General features: G+C 48.9%; 1 protein-coding gene across 3 annotated transcripts in view; it reads left to right on the forward strand.

The window, feature by feature from the left end:
- DHCR24 (24-dehydrocholesterol reductase) overlaps positions 1–14443 on the forward strand; it is a 35616-nt gene extending 21173 nt beyond the window's left edge. For 2 of the 3 annotated variants that reach the window (XM_084958486.1, XM_084958487.1), the window contains exons 3-5: positions 9615–9812; positions 9985–10163; positions 11638–14440. In XM_084958486.1, the coding sequence (XP_084814612.1) occupies positions 9615–9812; positions 9985–10163; positions 11638–11791 (531 nt within the window). In that variant the 3' untranslated portion in view covers positions 11792–14440. 3 annotated transcript variants of the gene reach the window in all.
- Positions 14444–21691: the final 7248 nt, after the last annotated feature.

Genomic DNA, 21691 nt, shown 5'->3' on the forward strand with positions numbered 1-21691 from the left:
ACCACAAGTCTATTCTTCAAGTCCATGAGTTTCTTTTCTGTGGAAAGGTTCATTTGTGCCATATATTAGATTCCAGATACAAGTGATAGCATATGGTATTTGTCTTTCTCTTTCTGACTTATTTCACTTAGGATGAGAGTCTCTAGTCCCATCCATGTTGCTGCAAATGGCATTATTTCATTCTTTTTTATGGCTGAGTAGTATTCCATTGTGCACATATACCACATCTTCCTAATCCAATCATCTTTCAGTGGACATTTGGTTTCCATGTCTTGGCTATTGTGAATAGTGCTGCAGTGAACATGCAGGTACATGTCTTTTTTAAGGAAAGTTTTGTTTGGATATATGCCCAAGAGTGGGGTTTCTAGGTCATATGGAAGTTCCATGTATAGTTTTCTAAGGCACCTCCATATTGTTCTCCATAGTGGTTGTACGAGCTTACATTCCCACCAACAGTGCAGGAGGGTTCCCTTTTCTCCACACCCCCTCCAGCACTTGTTATTTGTGGACTTATTAATGAGGACCATTCTGACTGGTGTGAGGTGGTATCTCATGGTAGTTTTGATTTGCATTTCCCTAATAATCAGGGATGTTGAGCATTTTTTCATGTACTTGTTGGCTATCTGTACATCTTCCTTGGAGAAATGTCTCTTTGGGTTTTTTTTTTTTTTTTTTTTTTTTTTTTTGATCTTTTTGTCCTTTTAGGGCTGCACCCGTGGCATATGGAGGATCCCAGGCTAGGGGTCTGTGACCTACACTGCAGATCCTTAACCCAGTGAGCAAGGCCAGGGATTGAACCTACAACCTCATGGTTCCTAGTCAGATTCATTTCCTCTGCGCCACGACGGGAACTCCTATTCAGGTCTTTTGCCCATTTTTCAATTGGGTTGTTAGCTTTTTTGCTGTTGTATAAGTTGATTGTATATTTTATTTTATTATTTTATTTTATTTTATTATTTTATTATTTTATTTTTTTTGTCTTTTTGCCTTTTCTAGGGCCGCTCCCACGGCATATGGAGGTTCCCAGGCTAGGGGTCTAATCGGAGCTGTAGCCGCCGGCCTACGCCAGAGCCACAGCAACGCAGGATCCAAGCCGCATCTGCAACCTACACCACAGCTCACGGCAACGCCGGATCGTTAACCCACTGAGCAAGGGCAGGGATCGAAGCCGAAACCTCATGGTTCCTAGTCGGATTTGTTAACCACTGCGCCACGACGGGAACTCCTGATTGTATATTTTAGAGATTAGGCCCTTGTCAGTTGCATCATTTGAAACTATTTTCTCCCATTCTGTAAGTTGTCTTTTTGTTTTCTTTGTGGTTTCCCATATTTCACTTTCTTGATAACATCTTTTTTATGTTTTGCCTTTTAGGGCTGCATTTGCAGCCCGTGGAAGTTCCCAGGTTAGGGGTCCAATCAGAGCTACAGCTGCCAGCCTACACCACAGCCACAGCAATGTGGGATCTGAGCCACGTCTGTGACCTACACTACAGCTCACGGCAATGCTGGATCCTTTAACCCACTGAGTGAAGCCAGAGATCAAACAGGCATCCTCATGGATACTAGTCAGGTTCTTAACCACTAAACCACGACGAGAACTCCAAGGCATGTAAGTTTTTGAAAATAGCAAGAGGGCCCTTGAGCTAGACCCATGGTAGAGAATCAGGCCAAACAGCAGCTGGAGCCTAGATCGGGTGGGTCTTGTAGGTCAAGGAAGGACTTTATTTTGCCTTTGAGGGATAAGGAAGCCCTTGGAGGGCTTAGTGCAAAAAGGTGATATGACCTGAGTTTTGCTTTAAAAGGATAATTTTGACAGCTAGATCGAGAGTGGCTGGGGTGGGGTTGGCATGAGTGGAAGGGTGGAGAGGGGTTGATTTCTGTTTTCCCGAGTGGTAGCAGTGGAGGAAGAAAGAAATCCCAGGTCTGGGAGGTACCGCGAAGGTTGAACCAAACCAAAGGGAGTTGCAGACCGATTGGGTTTGGGTGTGATTCCAAGGTTGGGAACCCAAGCTGTGGGTGAGCCATTGACTGCCGTGGGCAACGGGGGGAGGGGCTGGGAGGAAAACCAGGAGTCTGCCGGGGGTCACGCCCACGTGAGATGCCTTTCAGACAGCCAGGTGGGAGAGCTGGCTCCTGTGTCAGGACTGCAGGGCAGAAGGAACACATCACTGCAGGTGGCATCAGCAGAGCCATGGTCGTGAAAGCCGTGGGGCTAGATGACGGAGGCGGATTGGAGACGAGACATCCCAGAGCCAAGCGTTGAAGGTCGGGGGAGCAGGAGCCCCCCTGGGAGAGGAGACAGAGCTCTCAGTCACAGGGGAGGAGAACCCAGGGGCCCGGCGTCCTGGAAGCCGCATGAGGACCGTGTGTCAGGCAGGAGGATGAAGAACTCTGTCCGAGGCCCCTGAGTGAGTGGAAGGCAACAGAGCGACGTCTGGTCTTTGTCGTCGAAAGGTCGCTGATGCCCTGGAGCCACAGGGGGCTGAGAGCCTGACCAGCAGGTTCAAAAGAGAACGGAGACAAGGAAGTGGAGGCATCGGACATGGAAATCTGGGAAGGCTCAGTGTGTGGGGAAGCAGAGAAATAAATAGGGTGGTAGCTGGAGGGGACGTAGGACGGAGAGAAGTTATTTGTGAGACTGTTGCCAGAGGGGGCGGTGGCAGCACGTCGATGGGCCAGCTTGGTAGGGGAGAGGGCCTGCTTACAGGGTGAGCCAGGAAGAGGATGCACAGATCCTGGGCTCAGGTGGGGAGGTTACCTTTAAGTGAGATCTTGGAGATTCACCCACTGGAGCAAGTGTTGGCACAGAAGAGCTGCTACAAGCAGGGGGACCACAGCGGGGGCGGGGGGATGTCGACGTTCTCTTCCCACAGCTTCTGTTCTCTCAGTGAAGTGAGAAACGGGGATTCCGGCCAAACGGGTTCTAGATGAGGGGGCGAGAGATTGTTGAAAGATGGTGGAGAGAGGAGATAAGAGAGCAGGAAATGAGTCAACTGGGGCCCGCGAAAGATTCATGATCAAGAATCGACAGTGAGGAGTTCCTGTTGTGACTCAGCAGGATAAGAACCCCACTAGTATCCATGAGGATGTGAGTTTGATCCCTGGCCTCGCTCAGTGGGTTGCTGTGAGCTGTGGTGTAGGTCGCAGATGCAGCTCAGATCTGTGGTGGCTGTGGCTGTGGCTTTGGCCACGGCTGGCAGCTGCAGCTCCAATTGGACCCCTAGCCTGGGAACTTCCATATGCTGCAGGTGTGGCCCTAAAATGACAAAAGAAAAAAAAAGAATTCACAGAGAAGGGAATGTATATATATGTATAACAGGGTCACTTTGCTGTGCAGCAGAAATTGGCACGACATTGTAAACCAACTATACTTTATTATTTTTTGTTTTTTTATTTTTTTGTCTTTGTGCTATTTCTTTGGGCCGCTCCCGCGGCATATGGAGGTTCCCAGGCTAGGGGTTGAATCGGAGCTGGAGCCACTGGCCTACGCCAGAGCCACAGCAACACAGGATCCAAGCCGCGTCTGCAACCTACACCACAGCTCACGGCAACGCCGGATTGTTAACCCACTGAGCAAGGGCAGGGATCGAACCCGCAACCTCATGGTTCCTAGTCGGATTCATTAACCACTGCGCCACGACGGGAACTCCCCCCAACTATACTTTAAAAAAATTAAAAAGAAAAAACAGAAAAATTTACAGTGAGACGGACCCTGGTGGTTGTGGGTTTTCGCACACTCAGCCATGTGGATGGGGCACAGAATAGGGAAATGATAGATTTAAATGTGGTTGACATTTTACAGATGAGTGTAACAAGCGGGGCGGGGTTGCAGAAACCAGGACCTGATGGCAGTGAAGTCTGAGCCAGCTCAGGGGAGCAGTGAGGGTGCATGGGCTGCATGGACGGATAGATAGGGTGGGCCCCCAGTTTCGGTGAGGAGCTGAAGTCAGGGCGCTGGAGGGCTTGAGCAGCAGGCTCGGGAAGTAGAGGTGGCTGGAAGCGAACGCTTGGAATTGAAACTATGGAGTTGCCAGCTGAGGTATGTTGCCTGCCATCCAGTTCTACAAGAATGAAGTCATTGGTCACCGCAGTTGCTGGCCTTCCACATGCCCTGAAAGGAATTCAGGGTGAAGATAGGAATGAGGCAGTCTGTGCTCTGGGAGAACTGGCAGAGCAGACCTGCAGATACTTAGATTTTTTTTTTTTTTTGTCTTTTGTCTTTTTAGGGCCACACCCACAGCATATGGAAGTTCCCAGGCTAGAGGTTGAATTGGAGCTGAGGCCGCCGCCCTACACCACAGCCACAGCCACACTGGATCCGAGACACACCTGCAATCTACACCACAGCTCACAGCAACACTGAGCGAGGCCAGGGGTCGAATCCGCCACCTCATGGTTCCTAGTCGGATTTGCTTCCGCTGCGCCACGATGGGAACTCCGAGATACTTAGATATTTTGAGGAGAGAATTGTATGCACCCAAATTCTTGGCATCATACCCTACTTAGAAAAGCATTAAAACCATTAAGACATCTGTTCCTCGTAAGGAGCAGCAACCTGCCGCCCAGCCCGTCTGCTTGATTACGTGTTCCTTTGGCCCAAATCACGTGGCTCCTGACGTCGGGGCTGTGTGAGAGGGGATCTCCCGGGCTAGAGTCTCAGTAAGATGCTGAATAAACTCACAGCCCTGGCGTTGTGTGTTTTTCTCCAAGGCAGCAGAGGCAATAAATATGGACAATATGTCAACATCTAGAGGTCGGTGAACTAACTTCCTCCCTCCTCCCTCTTTTTTTTTTTTTTTTTTGTCTTTTTTTGCCTTTTCTAGAGCTGCTCCCGCGGCATATGGAGGTTCCCAGGTTAGGGGTCGAATTGGAGCCACGGCAATGCTGGATCCTTAACCCACTGAGCGAGGCCAGGGATCAAACCTGCAACCTCATGGTTCCTAGTCGGATTCGTTAACCACTGAGCCACGACGGGAACTCCTCCTTCCCCTCTTTTCTTCCTGCTTCCCCCACAGCATGTGGAAGTTTCCAATCCAAGAATCAAACCCTCACCACAGCAGTGACTAGAGCCGCTGCAGTGACCATGCTGGATACATAACCCTCTGTGCCACAAGGAAACCTCTCAGAAAACTTTCTTAAAGGGCCAAAGAGCAAGAATTTTAGGCTCCGTAGGTCATGGGTCCTGTCAGAGTTGCTTAATACTGCCATTGTAGCACAAAGACATCCACGAGCAAATAAATGTGCTTTACTTTGCTCCAGTGAAACTGTTTATAAGACCAGACAGGGAGTTCCGTCGTGGTTCAGGGGTTAACAAACCCGGCTAGTATCCATGAGGACACAGGTTCGATCCTTGGCCTTGCTTAATGGGTTAAGGATCTGGCATTGCTGTGAGCTGTGGTGTAGGTTGCAGACACAGCTCGGATCTGGTGTTGCTGCGGCTGTGGTATAGGCTGGCAGCTACAGCTCCACTTCGACCCCTAGCCTGGGAACCTAGCCTGGGTGTGGCCTCAGAAAGACCAAGGAAGAAAAGACAGACAAACAAGCACAAAAAACAGGCAGGAGCCAGACTCAGCCAGCAGGCTGGATTCGGCTTGCACAGCAGATCCTCACGGGCTAGAGTTTGTTCTCCGCTGCTCTGGAGTGTGACCTGAGTTGAGGTGGAGGCCAGGTGAAGATACAATCTCTGGAGGTAAAAAGGAGGCTGGTGCATGGGAGCAAGCCTCGGTGTGCATGTTGAGTCACATCAGAGATCAGATCAGTGTTGAAGAATGTAGCTGGGATCCGAGAATGAGCGGTGATGTGGCAAGAGGTTTTGGACGTGTGCTGCAAAGTCACTGAGGGTTTGCTGAGAAGCGGGGGAGGGCCAGAGATCTAGAAGCCACCACGAGGGGCCAGGAGGAGGCCACCTCACCTCGTCTACCCTAGAGGGTCATGGAGAAAAAATGATACCACCTCAGAAGGCTGCAGGGGACAGCCAGGTTCCAGCTAAGGGCAAGGAGAAGACGAGAAGGTTGCTGGTGTTAGACCAGGAGAGAGCGCGGGGAGGGCTTTGGGGGGTGGGGGGACAGTGGTGATGGAGTCCAGCAGGGAGGTGCGGCATGAAGGAATTAGACCTGGTGGTCTTCTAGGAGGAGGTGTCGGGTCAGTTCAAGTCATGGACTAGATCTCTCAGGCAGAAGGTGATGGGGCAGGGGTGGAGGGGTGGGGGGTAGAGGGTTGTATTCTTCAAGGCCTGGGGAGCTCTGGGCTTCCCTACTCCCTGTGAGTCGTCCTCTGGGCCATGTCCAGGCCCAAAGCAGCTAGTGGAAAGGTTTGCCAAAGGCACAAGACCCTAGAGTCGTTCTTTATCCCTGCCAAGAGCAGTGTTCAAGTTGTAGGAGATGTGGTTTGGTCAAAAGCAGGGTTTTTAATTGGAGTGTGGTTGGCATACAGTGTTTTATGAGTTTCAGGTACAGAGCAGAGTGAATCAATTATACATATACATATAGCCATTCTTTTTTCCCATATAGGTTATTACAGACTATGGAGTAGATTTCCCTGTGCTGTTCCAGTAGGTCCTTGTTTTTGTTTTTGTTTTTTTTGTCTTTTTTGTCTTTCTTGTTGTTGTTGCTATTTCTTGGGCCGCTCCCGCGGCATATGGAGGTTCCCAGGCTAGGAGTTGAATCGGAGCTGTAGCCACCGGCCTACACCAGAGCCACAGCAACGCGGGATCCGAGCCATGTCTGCAAACTACACCACAGCTCACGGCAACGCCGGATCGCTAACCCACTGAGCAAGGGCAGGGACCGAACCTGCAACCTCATGGTTCCTAGTCGGATTCGTTAACCATTGCGCCACGACGGGAACTCCAGGTCCTTGTTAATTACCTGATTGATGTATAGTAGTGTGTATACGGTATTCCCATCCTGCTAATTCATCCCTCCCCCAACACGTTTCCCCTATGGTAACCATAAGGTTGATTTCAAAATCTGTGAGCTTGTTACTGTTTTATAAATGAGTTCTTTTTTATCATGTTTATTAGATTCCACACATAAGTGATAGCATACGTATCACTTAGTATGATCATCTCTAGGTCCATCCATGTTGCTGCAAATGGCATTATTTTGTCCTTTTTTATGACTGAATAATATTCCACTGTGTATATGTACTCCATCTTCTTTATCCATTCCTCTGTTGATGGACATCGAGGCTGCCTCCATGTCTTGGCTACTGTAAAGAGCAGAGGGTTTTAGGAGACTGGAAAAGAAGCCAGTGAAGTACATGAGCGCACATGAGAAAGAGAACAAGGGAGTTTCCGTCGTGGCTCAGTGGTTAACGAATCCGACTAGGAACCATGAGGTTGCAGGTTCCATCCCTATCCTCACTCAGTGGGTTAAGGATCCGGTGTTGCTGTGAGCTGCGGTGTAGGTCTTAGACGCAGCTCGGATTGGCGTTGCTATGGCTCTGGCATAGGCCGATAGGAACAGTTCTGATTAGACCCCTAGCCTGGGAACCTCCATATGCTGTGGGTGCGGCCCTAAAAAGACAAAAAAAGAAAAAAAAAAAAAAAACATACACACTGGAGTTCCTGTCATGGTGCTGTGGAAACGAATCCAACTAGGAACCATGAGGTTGTGGGTTCAATCCCTGGCCTTGCTCAGTGAGTTAAGGATCCAGTGTTGGCATAAGCTGTCTGGCACTGCTGTGGCTATGGAGTAGGCTGGCAGCTGTAGCTCCAATTGGACCCCTAACCTGGGCATCTCCAAATGCTGTGGGTGCGGCCATAAGAAGCCAAAACAAACAAAAAAAATTGTACAGAGTTTGAACTAGAATTTTCCATTTCTAGAAATTTATCTTACAAATAAATGTATGTGTAAGTGGACAAAATGGAAGTTCCCTGGCGGCCTAGTGGGTTAAGGATTCTGTGTTGTCACTGCAGTGGCTCGGGTCACTACTATGGCACAGGTTTGATCCCTGGCCTGGGAACTTCTGCATGCTACAGGTGCAGCCAAAAAAAAAACACACAGAAAACAAAAAACCAAGATTTGTACAAAGGACATTCATTGGATTGAATGGTCTAGAAGTAATCGAAATGCCCATCAGTGCAGAATATTAAATAAATAGGGGTTTATCCATGCAGTAGAGCACAGGTCAGCAAACATTCTCTATAAAAGGTTTATATAATAGTTTGGATTTTGTGGACCACGTGGTGTCTCTAAGAACTACTCTGCCCTTGCAATTGGAAAAGCAGCCATAGATAAGATGTCAATGAATGGGCATGGATGTGTTCCAGTAAAACTTCAGGAGTTCCCGTCGTGGTTCAGCAGTTAGCTAAATCGACTAGCATCCATGAGGATGTGAGTTCGGTCCTGGGCCTCGCTCAGCAGGTTAAGGATCAGGCATTGGCCATGAGCTGTGGTATAGGTTGCAGACACAGCTCAGATCCTGCATTGCTGTGGCTGTGGTGTAGGCCGGCAGCTACAGGTCTGATTGGACCCCTAGCCTGGGAACCTCCATATGCCAGAGGTGTGTCCCTAAAGGACCAAAAAAAAAAAAAAAAAAAAACAAAACCCAATAAAACTTCATTTACAAAACCAGAGGGTGGGTCAGGAACCAAAGTTTGTGGGTCCCTGCAATTAGGTAGGTCTTAGAGATATTGCATGTTGGGTTCCAGACCACTGCAATAAAGCAATAACAATAAAGTGAGTCACACAGATTTTTTTCTGCATATAAAGGTTATGTTTATACTATACTGTAGCCTGTTAAGTATATGCTAGCATTACGTCTCTTAAAATGTATATACCTTAATTTAAAAATGCTTTACTGCTAAAAAAATGCTGAGACGTCAGCAAGTGGGAGTAGTGACATCGATCATAGATCACAAGTGCAATGAAACAAGCTACGCCTGTGCAGTGTTGTGCATCCAGGACAAAGAATGCAGAAGTGTTGTGTGCTGATGCAGGATAGAGTGGTAAGCAGAAAGGCTAGTGGCTGCTGCCATTGATGAGTGGGGTGGGGTGGGGGGAGAATAAGCCCATGGCCTTGTCTGCATCGAAGGCCTCTAGAAGGCTACACAAATAATTCCTAACAGTAGTGGAGTCAGGGCTGGGAGGGAAACAGGGTCAGGGACGTGAAAGGAGGCTTAGCCTTGGGGGGGATTCCTGCTGTGGGCATGCTTGGCTTTTCCTGAGACAACCAAGGGAACCACAAAAGCCGGGCTAGTCACTGAGCTCCTGCTGCCTGCGGGAGGTGGGATCTAACTGAGAGAAGAGCAGCCAGGCCCCTCCCTCGGTCATGGGAGTAGGCTGGCGATTGGAGGAGGTGATTCCGGGAGAGAAGGGGGAGGAGTCACAGTCACACAGCCAGGGAATCTTAGCAGATGGCTTTCTTGGGACACCACCCCTGACTAGTGATTTATGAGCTGCCTCTGCATCTGTCACCCTTCCCACTGTGGTCCTGTGGCCCGGCTCTTCCACACCCGAAGTCGGGGGCCACATCTCAATGATCTGGGTGTCCCCAGCAACCAGCCCAGAACCTGGCCCCTTGTCATTGCCTAATGAATGAGGGAATGCCCTTGACTTTGAGGGCTCAGGAGCTAAGGGTGTTTCTCTCCATCTCCAACCCTTGCCTTTCAGGACATCATCCCCTTTGGCAACAACCCCGTCTTCCGCTACCTCTTTGGCTGGATGGTGCCCCCCAAGATCTCCCTCCTGAAGCTGACCCAGGGCGAGACGCTGCGCAAGCTCTACGAGCAGCACCACGTGGTGCAGGATATGCTGGTGCCCATGAAGTGCCTGTCAAGGGCCCTGCACACCTTCCACAACGACATCCATGTGAGCGGCTGGTGGGGAGGAGGTGGGCGTGGCTCTTTGAGCCCTGGAGGCGGGGCTCCGCGCCCCTCCCCCCAAAGCTCTGCAGAGCCTCTGGCCGGGGGCGGGGCGGGTCTGCCAGGAGCCTGCGCCAGTGGGAGGAAAAGCACCCACATGCCCTCCCCTGGCCCTCCAGGTCTACCCTATCTGGCTGTGCCCATTCATCCTGCCCAGCCAGCCAGGCCTGGTGCATCCCAAGGGAGACGAGGCCGAGCTCTATGTCGACATTGGCGCCTACGGGGAGCCGCGGGTGAAACACTTTGAAGCCAGGTCCTGCATGCGGCAGCTGGAGAAGTTCGTCCGAAGTGTGCATGGGTGAGCAAGTGGCTCGAGTGTGGCCATCGGCGCAGAGCACTGCTCCGGGAGACGCGGGAAGGCCAGGGCAGGCCAGCTGCACAGCTAGGCCCGGGTGCTGAGCGACATGTCTGATCCCATCCCTCGACCCCCTCTGATCGGGAAGGAAGGGGGAGGGATCCTAAGGAGGCCGAATGGCCGTGCTGGTCCCTCCCCTTCCCATATCTCCTTCCTCCTCCGGCACTGGAGCCAGAAACCCGTGGGGCTCCCTCCCACTCCAGGTTGGAGACCAAAGCTAAGGAGGGAGGGACTCCCGACCATGAAAGCCACGCAGAGACCTGGGACCGAGCCTGGCTCAGAAACATCCTGGAATAGTGTGGTCGTTGTGGGCGAATCTCAAAATAACGGTGCTGACTGAAAAAAAGCCAGGGAAAAAGAGTGCTGCATGATTCTCTCTATATATAGAACATACATGTTCACTTCGATGCCAGAAAATGCCAATGAGCCCATGGCGACAGAAAGCAGGTCTGCCTGGGATAGCGGAGGGTGATGGACCACACTGGGGAATTAGGGGCGTGAGGACAGTTTGGGGGGATGGATAGGGTTGTTACCTGGACTGAGGTGATGGTTTCAAGGTTATGAACATACCTCAAAGGTATCGAGTTGTACACTTTCTATTTAAATTTACTTTTTTTTTTTTTGCTTGTTTTATTGATTTTGGGAAAGTTGATGTACAATAGTATATAAGCTATAGGTGTGCAATATGATGATTCACGATTTTTAAAGTTGCTCTAAAATGGTGCCTCTCTTGAAGTTCCTGTTGTGGCTCAGTGGAAATGCATCTGACTAGCATCCATGAGGATGCAGGTTCGATCCCTGGCCTTGCTCAGTGGGTCAAGGATCCAGCGTTGCTGTGAGCTGTGGTGTAGGTTGCAGACATGGTTCAGATCCTGCATTACTGTGGCTCTGGCACAGGCTGGCGGCTACAGCTCCCATTCAACCCCTAGCCTGGGAACCTCTGTATGCCACTGATGTGGCCCTAAAAAGACCAAAAAAAAAAAAAAATATATATATATATATACACACACACACATACATAGGCTCTCTTCTCTGTGTTGTACAGTGTATCCCAGTAGCGTCAGGCTGTACACTTGGAGTATGTGCAGTTTATTGAGTATCAAGAAAGAGAAAGAATGCGCCCGGCTGACCCCATCAGGGAGGCAGGCGGCCGTGTAATGCACTGCCTTCACTCCTGACTCTGCCTCTGCTGCCACCTAAGGCTCTGAGCCCAGATTCCCCATCTGCGAAACACAGATAAGAATTCCTGCATCAACCTCAACCGCTAGCTCGTTAGGAGTCTAAACAAAGAAAAGCCCCCAAAAGTGCATCCAGCCCTGCAGAACATGTTAGGGATGTTGGGGTTCTCTGCCTCCCCTTCCTCTCCGCAGCCCCCAAACTCCTGCCCTGAACCCTCAGTGCTGTGTCTGCTCCGCAGGTTCCAGATGCTCTACGCCGACTGCTACATGGACAGGGAGGAGTTCTGGGAGATGTTCGACGGCTCCCTGTACCACAGGCTGCGGAAGCAGCTCGGCTGCCAGGACGCCTTCCCTGAAGTCTACGACAAGATCTGCAAGGCTGCCAGGCACTGAGCTGGAGCCCGTTCGAGGGAGATGGACACGCGGGTGGAACCCTGTCCCCAGGGCCAGGAGGCATCTTCCCTTCATTCAAGCTTGGCTGCTCTACCAAATCCACACTTTCAGAAAGAAACCCCTCCAGAAATCCCACCCAGAGAGCCCCAACAGCTTGCTCCCAGCTTCCAGGGGCAGCCGAGTGGGAAAGGATGTGAGATTGGAGTCAGACACACCTGAGTCCAGTTTCCAGTTCAGCCACTCAGCTGTGTGACTCCCAGCGAGTCCCTCAACCCCTCTGAGCCCGGTTCCTCATCTGTTGAAAGGGGGCAATGCTATCTGCCTGCTGGCTGTCGTCCTCTGAGCCAAGCACCTGTCGCAGCCGAGGTGCTGGGGAGGCGGTCCCTGTTGTTTTCCTGGCTTCCTGTTCAGCATCGCTAAAGTACTTGAGATTCGGTAGTTGAGTCCGAAGGCTCCACGTTAGGTTGTCAGCCGGGCTCAGGTTTGTCTAAAGGGGTTGCCCCAGAGTGGCACAGCCCTTGCTTGTCATCCAGAAGAGCTCCGAGAGAAGGAAGAAAGCCTCCTCCCTATCCCTGGGCTCTCAGGAGGGCAACAGACGGGGTGGGCGGGCCCAAGACGTGCTGTGCCAAAGCCAGGTCCGATTCCAAAGTTCTCACTGTCGTCCTTGGCAACGTCCTGCCCCTTCCTCCTTCATGGTCGGGCTTGTGGGCCCACCACAGCCTTCCCCCACCTCTGCCTCGAGAGACCCATGTCCTTAGAGAAGACACTTCAGGGTTGAATCCTGCCCCAGCCCAGGCCTGGGACCTGCCCAGGTGTGGGGAGTGCTTTCTGCTCTGAGCTGAATCCAGAGGACCTGGGCTCATGCTTGGCTCTCCACTCTCCATGCCTCTTGTCCCCCAAACCCACTTTGCCATGGTTCGGGGGCATCCTCTGCTCTGCAGTGGGGGTGGGACCACAGCCAGCAAGATGAACCTGCTGTTCTTGGGTTTCCTAAGGGTCTTCACGGCAGGGCTGAAAGAAAAGTGCATCACCTTGACTTCTTGAACCACTCATCCCCCCTTTTTTTCTTCCCCCCTCCCCCCGCCCCTAAGCTATAGTTAATTTTAGTGCCTTACAAATCCTAAGCTCAGAGAAAAGTTAGCTCCATTTCCCTTCCAGAGAGAAGGGAACCTCCCTAGGTCCCTGCCCACCTCTTAAAGCTTGGTTGTTTATGCAACTCTGTCTTAAGAACCTCCCAGCCTCCACTGAAAACCCAGAATCTGCGAGGGAATTATGCAAGGGAAGCTGGAATTAAGTGAGCTGTGTCAGGCAGTGACAGAACACCGCACCAGGAGCCAGGAGGCCTGGCTTTCAGTCCCTACTGCATGGCTCCCCAGCTGTGCATCCATGCGCAAGTCATTCATCCCTCTGAGCGGCTTCCTTCCTTGTCACAGGCCCTTCTGCTTTAGAAGGGCATGGCTGTCTTAGACACAGTGTTGCAAAACCCGCGAAAAGCCTTCTTTGTGTGGAAAGTCAGAGGGAAGATAAGTGACTCAAGTGGACCCAAGTGTCATGTAAGTTCCTCCCGTCAGCCCAAGGCCAGCTTTCATCTTTTCAGAAAGGCACATCCATGGCCTGCAAGGAAGGGTTCAGTCTTGTCACTGCACATTGCTGGAATCCTCCCAGAGTCATGCTTTGGCCAGCAAGGCTGACCCATCCCGCCCTGGGCTCAGCACACTGCAGTGGCTCAGCGTGGTCCTGGGAGTGCCAGGTGCCTTCAGGGCACTCAGAAGCAGAGGAAGCACTCTTACCCATTCGGCCTCTGGAGGGGGCATAAGACAAAAAATAAGAAACCTCATTCTCTTGCTTGTCCGCAAAGCATGTGAGTTCTGGCCTTAGCTCTCCTGGTGGGCCTAGGATGAGACCTTCCTGCTTGGTGTGAAACCAATGATCCTACTTGCTGTAGAGGAGTGGTTCACCCAAGCTAGATTAACCCAACAGGTGAGGTCCCTGCATTTCACCCCTGGGCCTCCATCCCTGGGCCCCTTGGAGCACGGCCAGAGATGCCAGCAGCTTCTATTGTCCTCAGTCCTGCAAACCAAAATCCTGCCCTTCACGGACCTCACCCAGAACCTGGGGCTTGGGCTCACCGTTGCCTCAGGGTAGTGTTTTGCTTCATTGATACGTTGCCTGGAAATGGACAGTCTTCCAAGCATGTTGGGCTAAGTTCCCAGCTCTTTCTTGTAGCCAGTCTTGTCACTGTCCATCCAGGTGGCGGTTTCAGGTGGAATTAAACACGGCACATGCAGAGGGGTGGGGCAGTGCGTGTGGAAAGTTCTGGAAGAGGCCTCTTCCCTCCAGAGCCCCAACTTTCTTGGCTGCATGAAGATTTTCTGTAAAATCAGGATTGTGGCCAGTTTCTGTGGCTGGAAAGATGCATAATTCAATTGGCTGGTACTGAAAGGGAAGGGAGGGGGTGGGGATGGGTGTGGCAGTGTATGGTGTGTGATTTTTTGTCTTTTCCTTAATGATGGGGAGCACGGAGAAAGGCATGGGTCTCCCCAAACAGTCTTGTGCAGCTGCAGGCACTGTGCCTACTGTCCAGAACCCTTCATGTCCCTGTGGCTGTGTGGCTGCTGCTTCTGTAAAAATAAAAGTGTGACCTGGAAAGTAGCCTTTGTCATTTCTTGCTCTGGGGACCATGGTGTGCCGCCAGGCCTGGTTCAGGTGCAGGCTCTGCCACTCCTGGCCAGGAGCAAAGGCTGGCAGACAGCATGGGGGAAGGGACAGTCTATCAGAGAGCGGGGTTGGGGGTAATTTTCTTCCCCACTTTTGACTTCCTGTCATTGTCACAACGATCTGGTGTAGGTGTTAATAATATTCCCCTGTCTGCAGGGTGGAGAACAGACTACAGGGAGAAACATGGACGCTAGGAGACCAGTGAGAAGAATTCAGGTGCGAGGTGATGGTGAGTCAGATCAAGGGGGAGCTGTGCATTTTATTAAAGTACCGGACATGACTGGGCACCAGACCTCTGGGCTGCAGTTCAGTCCTGGTTTGTCACTGGGGACCCTAACTAATTTTGGCAAATCATTGGGTCCTATTGAGACTATGTCCTCATCTGCCTACTGGTGGTGATCACTATCCATCCACTAAAACCCACCTCTCTGAGGGCACCTCTGGGCTACGTTTCCTCTTGTTAAAAGTTCTCTCTAAGAGAATGTCAATAGGCGTTCCCATCGTGGCGCAGGGGAAATGAATCCGACTAGGAACCAGAGGTGGTGGGTTCGATCCCTGGCTTTGCTCAATGGGTTAAGGATCTGGCATTGCTGTGAGCTGTGATGTAGGTTGCAGATGTGGCTCAGATCTGGCGTTGCTGTGGCTCGGGCGTAGGCAGGCAGCCTGAGAACCTCCACGTGCCGTGGAGCGGCCCTAAAACAGACAAAAGACCAAAAAAAACAAAAATCAGCAGAAGTGGTAACGAACCTCTTGTGTGAGGTTCTCCTGGCTTTTCTATTATTTGGACGCCAGTTCAACCAAGCCATGTGTGGTGATAGTTGTAAGTTGGAAGGAGCCTGGATCCCTGAGTCACTGTATGGAGAACCGCCCATCAACCTGAACCTTGGCTTGGTCTGTTATGGGAGCAAGAATTAAAACTTTTACTGTAGGTGAGTAACTGCATATTTGGGGCTATTTAGAGCAGTTTAGCTCACCGTAATTGTTACAGGTTGTCAGGCTTAAAGGAGCAGAGGTATAAGGGCTGAGTTTAGTGCAATAAAGTTTTATGCAAATACATAGGTAAACATGATGGACCTTTTTCTAAAATGTGAGTAATATGGGCCGTCCTATCCTGAAGTTATTTGAGAGGAACCCTTTAGGAAATTCTTTTAGTAATTGTTCAGTTTCACAAATCAGGATTTGTAAATTCTTAGTGGAGGAGGAATTTTTAACATTCCTTGAAACAGATTTTGTAGTTTAAGCCTTAAATATCACCATACGTTTGAATAGCATACAACATACAAAATCTTCTTTAATCCTCATAGTCCTGTAACAAAAGCAAGTCCGTTTTTATCTCCATTTTACAGATGAGGAAAGTGAAGCTCAGGAAAGGTCAAGTAATTTGCTTGGAGGCCACACTGAAGCTGTTGATATGTTAAACAAGTATGCACACTCATCATCTAGTCTAAAAACACTAAAACGCTTCACCCAGAGCCAGCTAGATAGTAGCTCCAGATCTAGAAAGAGCAAAAGGAGACCCTTGGCTGAGCTCTGTACATAGTGGGGAGTCAGGGATCTCTCCAAGAACTCAGCTCAGAAAGGAAGCTGACTCAGAGCTGTTCCCACCCCAAGGGGACCATCTTGCCCAACCGCACCCTCAGCCCCCATGGGTGGAATGCAGACATGAACATACATGCCAGAGTTGCACCAGCTGATTCTCCAAACTTGGCTGATAGAAGAAAAGTCACACATACACATGAGTTAAATGTAGATGTATTTCAAAAATACGCTTTCAAGTAATCTGGTGTCAAGGAATCCTGCAGGACCACTGTAATTAATGCAGGTGACTATCTGGCCTGCTATGTTAAGAAAGATTGGGAAGTTGTGTTGAGGTCTAGGAGATGGTATTTTGATGCTGTGAACAAAAGGTGTCCCCCCCCCGGATTCATATGTTGCCATCGAATGTTATGGAATTGGGAGGCAGTTAGGCCCTGAGGGTGGAGTCCTCACAATAGTGTGTCCTAAGAAGAGACGTGAAACAGTTAGCCCCATCTGCAAGGATACACGATGGCCATCTGCAGACAAGGAAGAGAGCCCTAGTCAGATCTTTCAGCATCTCGATCTTGGACTTGGTCAGCCTCCAGAACCATGTGAAATAAATATTTGTTGTATAACTTACCCAATCTATGGTAATTTATTATAGCAGCCTGAACTGCTGGTGACAGATGGTTTGGAGATAGTTGAGCCAAGGAACCCAGAAATAGCTGAATCCTGCTCTGCCCATTACCCCTTCTTCCCATGGGGTTACCTGGCAGGCAGATACAAGGAATTATAAAGATAAAATGGTGCACCGCAAGAGAATAGAGAAATTCATATATATTGGTCTCTGTTTCCAATTTCTGACATTGAACTCCTAGATCCTTTGAAATTTCCTGGGTGATGGGGTGTCTTTTGTTCTAACAAAGTGACTCTGGGCGGGCTCCTAGATTGCTCTTGGATGGGGGCTGGTCATCAGAAAGACCCAGCCATGATCAGAAGCTCGGAACTTTAAGCCCCTACCGCCACTACCCCCATCCTACAGGGAATGGGGAGGGGCTGGAAATGGAGTTAATTGATCCTGTCTACGTGAAAAAGCCTCCATAAAAATCCCAGTATTATGGGGTTTGGAGAGCTTTGGGGTTGGTGAATATGTCCAAGTACTGGGAAGGGGACACATTCCAACAAGTACAGAAGCTCTTGCACCCAGGACCCTCCCAGACCGTGCCCTCTGTATCTTCATCTGGCCGTTCATCGATATCCTTTATCATATCCTTTAGTAAGCTGGTCAATATCAGTGTTGCCCTGAGTTCTGTGAGCTCTTCCAGCAAATAATGGAAACCAAGGGAGAGAAGGTCATGGGAACCAATTCTGTCCCAAGTATCCAAATTGAACAGAAGCTTTGGGTATCTTGGGGACCAAACACCTGCAATTAACATGGGGGGGGCAGCCTTGTGGGACTGAGCCCTTAACCTGTGGGATTATCTCTAGGTGGATGATGTCAGGATTGAGTTCAATTGTAGGACACTCAGCAGATGTCACAGAGTCTTGGCTTGGTGTGGGAAAAATTCTTCATACATCTGGTGTCAGAAGTGTGAGTGTGCTGAGTGATAGTAAAGGAGACACAGAGGAGCAGAGATCGGGTTTTTCCATCTTTGGAAAAAGGCACTTACTGTCTAGGCTGGTACCTGCGAGCTTCCTGCTAAGTTGGGGTTTGCCCTCTACACTGCACAATCTACGGTCCTGGGGGTGTGCAAGGAGGGGATGGCCAAATGTGGAGTTATTGTGGGGTAGCACAGTGGTCTCCAAAATGAGATGCCCAGCCCAGAGGGTAGAAAGGTGACATACTAGAACGCTGGAAAAAAAAAATTCTAGTGCTTGTTTTGGTTTGGGTTTTCCCAGAAGCATGCCCTGACACAAAGATCGGAGCACAAATAGTTTATTTGGGAGAAAACACCAGTAGAGGGGGATGGAGAAGGGATGACAGCCAATGAAGGATGCATTATCAACAGGGTACCACTCTGGGCAACTAGAGTTTTAACTGTACTGTGAAAACTCTGAAAGCCACTGTAAAACATGTGCCTCAAAATTATATCCCACAAAGGGTGAGAGATCTGGGTGTTTGTATTCCAACATCCATTGGTCAGAGCTTGAGGGCAGCTCCTGAAGGGTGTTAATTCCATGGCCCTTTCAACCTTCCATAGGAGGAAGCCTTCCATGGCACCGGGAGAGCCTTTCACTCCATTCATTATAGGTGGATGTCCCTTCTCAGCTCACATGACTTTTGTAACACAGAGAAGTTCAGCAGTGACTCACAGCAAATTACTGCCCGGTTTGAAGCAGTTACACGGGTTTTTTTCTTACAGAAGGCAAAAGTTACTAATTTGCCGATTGATGGTTACAGTGGACTCAGGATATGACAGATAAAAAGATATATTTGAAAAGTGTATTTATTCTGTAAGGTAAGTTGGTCTTTTAAAAATATTTATGGTGTATATTTTTTAACTTACTATTTTGAATTAATTTTAGACTTAGAGAAAAGTTGCAACAATAGTACAGAGTTCCCATATCCCCCTTGCCCAGCTCCCTCTAGTGTTAACATCTTCTACGTAGCCATAGTAAAATCATCAAGAACAAGTAATTAACACTGACATAATATTAACTAAACCAAAGACCTTCTTTGTTTGTTTTTGTCTTTTCAGGGCCACACCTATGGCATATGGAGGTTCCCAGGCTAGGGGTCTAATCGGAGCTACAGCCACCAGCCTACGCCAGAGCCACAGCAACGCCAGATCCGAGCCACGTCTGTGACCTACACCACAGCTCACGGCAATGCCGGATCCTTAACCCACTGAGCGAGGCCAGGGACCAAACCCGCCACCTCATGGTTCCTAGTCTGATTCATTTCCGCTGCGCCATGATGGGAATTCCCAGAGAACTTTGAATTTCACAATGTGAACACTAATGTTCCTTTTCTTTCCAGAATCCTATCTAGGATCCTCCATTGCATTTAGTTGTTATTTCTCCTTAGTTTCTTCCAAACTATAACAGTTTATTGAAGTATAATTAACATAAACATAAACTGTACATAACGTGTGTAATTTGATTAGTCTTGACATCTGTGTGGATGTGCCACAGTTGCTCATTCATTTGCCTGTCGATGGACATTTGAGTTGCTTCCAGTTTGGGGATAGATACCATGAGTAAAAAAATGAGGAACATTTCTGTATGGTCTTTGTATGAATACATGCTCTCCTTTCTCTTGGGTAAATGCCCAGGAGAGGAATGACTGGATCACATGGTAGGTGTATGGTTAGCTTTTTAACTTGCTCAACTGTTTTCCAAAGTGGTTGCACCATTTTACACTTCCACCAGCAGTATGTGAAGGTTCTGGTTGCTCTACTTCCTCACCAGCACTGTGTGTAGTCAGTCTTTTTCATTTTAGCCATCCTCATAGGTGGCCAGTGGTATCTCACTGTGGTTTTAATTGGCAGTTCCTTAATGACTCATATATATATTCTGAATATAAGTCCTTTATCAGATAGATGATTTGCAAATATGTTCTCCACTTTATGGCTTGCCTTTCCATGCTCTTGCTGGTGTCTTTGAAAGAATAAATTTTAATGAAGTCCAATTTAATTTGTTCAGACCATCCAAAAATATCTATGAAAGAGCCAATACAGTTGACCCTTCAACAATATGGGGGGTAGGGTCTCTCAGTGCAGTCAAAAGTCCATGTATAATTTATGGGTGGTCCTCTGTCTCCACAGATTGTGTATTAATGTAGTACATACTTAGTGAAAAAAGTCCATGTGTAAGTGGACCCCCATAGTTCAAACCTGTGTTGTTCAGGGGTCTACTGTAGATAAATTTATACCTGAAAAATTTCTGCCTGACCCCAATGTTCAAAGATTTTTCTTCCCGTGTTTTCTTCTAGAAGTTTTGTAACTTGGGTTTTGCATTTAGGGTAGTGATTAATTTTGAGTTAATTTTTTCGTATGATGTGAGTCATGGATCATAGTTCAGTGTTTGCATATGGCTCTTTGATCGTTCTAGGACCATTTGTTGAGAAAACTATTTTCCTGCTGAATTGTCTTTGCACCTTTGTTGAGTATCAGTTGTTCATAGACATGTGGGTCTGTTTCTAGATTCTCCATTCTGTTCTTTTAATTTACCTGTCTATGCTGCCACCAATTCCACACCAAGGAATAACGTAATGTTTGTCCTCCAGCTGTGTTCCTCTTTCCCAAAATGCCTTTTGTATTTCCATTTAAGTTTCAGGATCAGGTTGTGAACTTTTAAAAAAATCCTGGGATTTTGACTGGTATTGAATTGAATAATTTGGAGGGACTGATATCTTAACAATAGTGAGTCTTTTGATCCATGATTATGGTATATCTCTCCCTTTATTTAGGTCTTCTTTAATTTCTCTCAGCAGTATTGCATAGTTTTCACAGTACAAATCTTGTACATCTTCAGTCAAATTTATACCTAAATTTGTTTTGTTTTGTTTTTGGTTGCGCTGGCATCATATGGAAGTTCCAGGCCAGGGATCATATCTGAGCCACAGCTGCCACCTATGCCACAGCTGCAACAATGCTGGATCCTTAACCCACTGTGCCAGGCTGAGGATCGAACCTGCACTGCAGCAGAGACAATGTTGGATCCTTATCCCACTGTGCCACAGCAGGAACTCCAGTATTTCATAGTTTTGATAATATTGTATATGGCATTTTAAAATTTCAAAAAATTTTTTGGTCATTTTAGGGCCACATCTGCAGCATATGGATGTTCCCAGGCTAGGGGTTGAATCAGAGCTGTAGTCGCTGGCCTATACCACAGCCATAGCAACGTGGGATCTGAGCCGCATCTGCAACCTATACCACAATTCATGGCAATGCTGAATCCTTAACCCAATGAGCAAGGCCAGAGATTGAACCTGCATCTTCATGGATGCTAGTCAGATTTATTTCCCCTGAGCCAGTGACAGGATCTCCAAATTTCAATTTTTGATAGTTATTGCCAGTGTATAGAAATAGTTGATTTGAATATACTGATCTTATTTCCTGAAAACTTATTAGATCTAGTTTGCACCTAGTTTGGCTTATCAGCCAAACAAAAGGAAAAAAGAGAGAGAGAGTGAAAAGTAATCAAGATGGGACTAGCACTCCTGAGAGGGAGCTGCTAAAGAGGAAAGGAACACACACCCTGGAAAGCCACCTAACTGATGGGGAGATCAGCTGAGACAGATGGACCTCAAAGTTGCAGAGAAGAGCACAGCAGCTGGACTGAGGAGGGCAAAGCAGAGTGAGAGCTGCACAGACCATCTGCACCACTGCCCCTGGACATCACAGCCTGAGACGCTTGGGCAGGGCCTGGGCCCTGAGACTCAGGTTCCAGAGTTCAGTTCCAGGGAGAGGACTAGGGTTGGTGGCATGGAGTCAGCCTGAGGGGCTGGGGAGTGTTGTGCTGGGGGCTGAGGAGCGCAATGTCACAGCCAAGGGAACCCAGGAGGAGGTCTGGGCCTCCAAGAGAAGCAAAGTAACATTGTTGGTGGGGGGTGAGAGGAGGAGGGGTGGATGGCCATAGGAATATCTTTCCCTGCGCAAGTGCAGACTCGCTGGGGGCAGGGCGCCTCTGGCACAGGCTATGGGTGGTGAGGCACCA

This window comes from Sus scrofa, chromosome 6, assembly GCF_054392235.1.
Source record: "Sus scrofa isolate SSC_HxYL_T2T_F1_AM1 chromosome 6, Sscrofa_HxYL_maternal_Yorkshire_Landrace_v2.0, whole genome shotgun sequence".
Taxonomy (NCBI): domain Eukaryota; kingdom Metazoa; phylum Chordata; class Mammalia; order Artiodactyla; family Suidae; genus Sus; species Sus scrofa.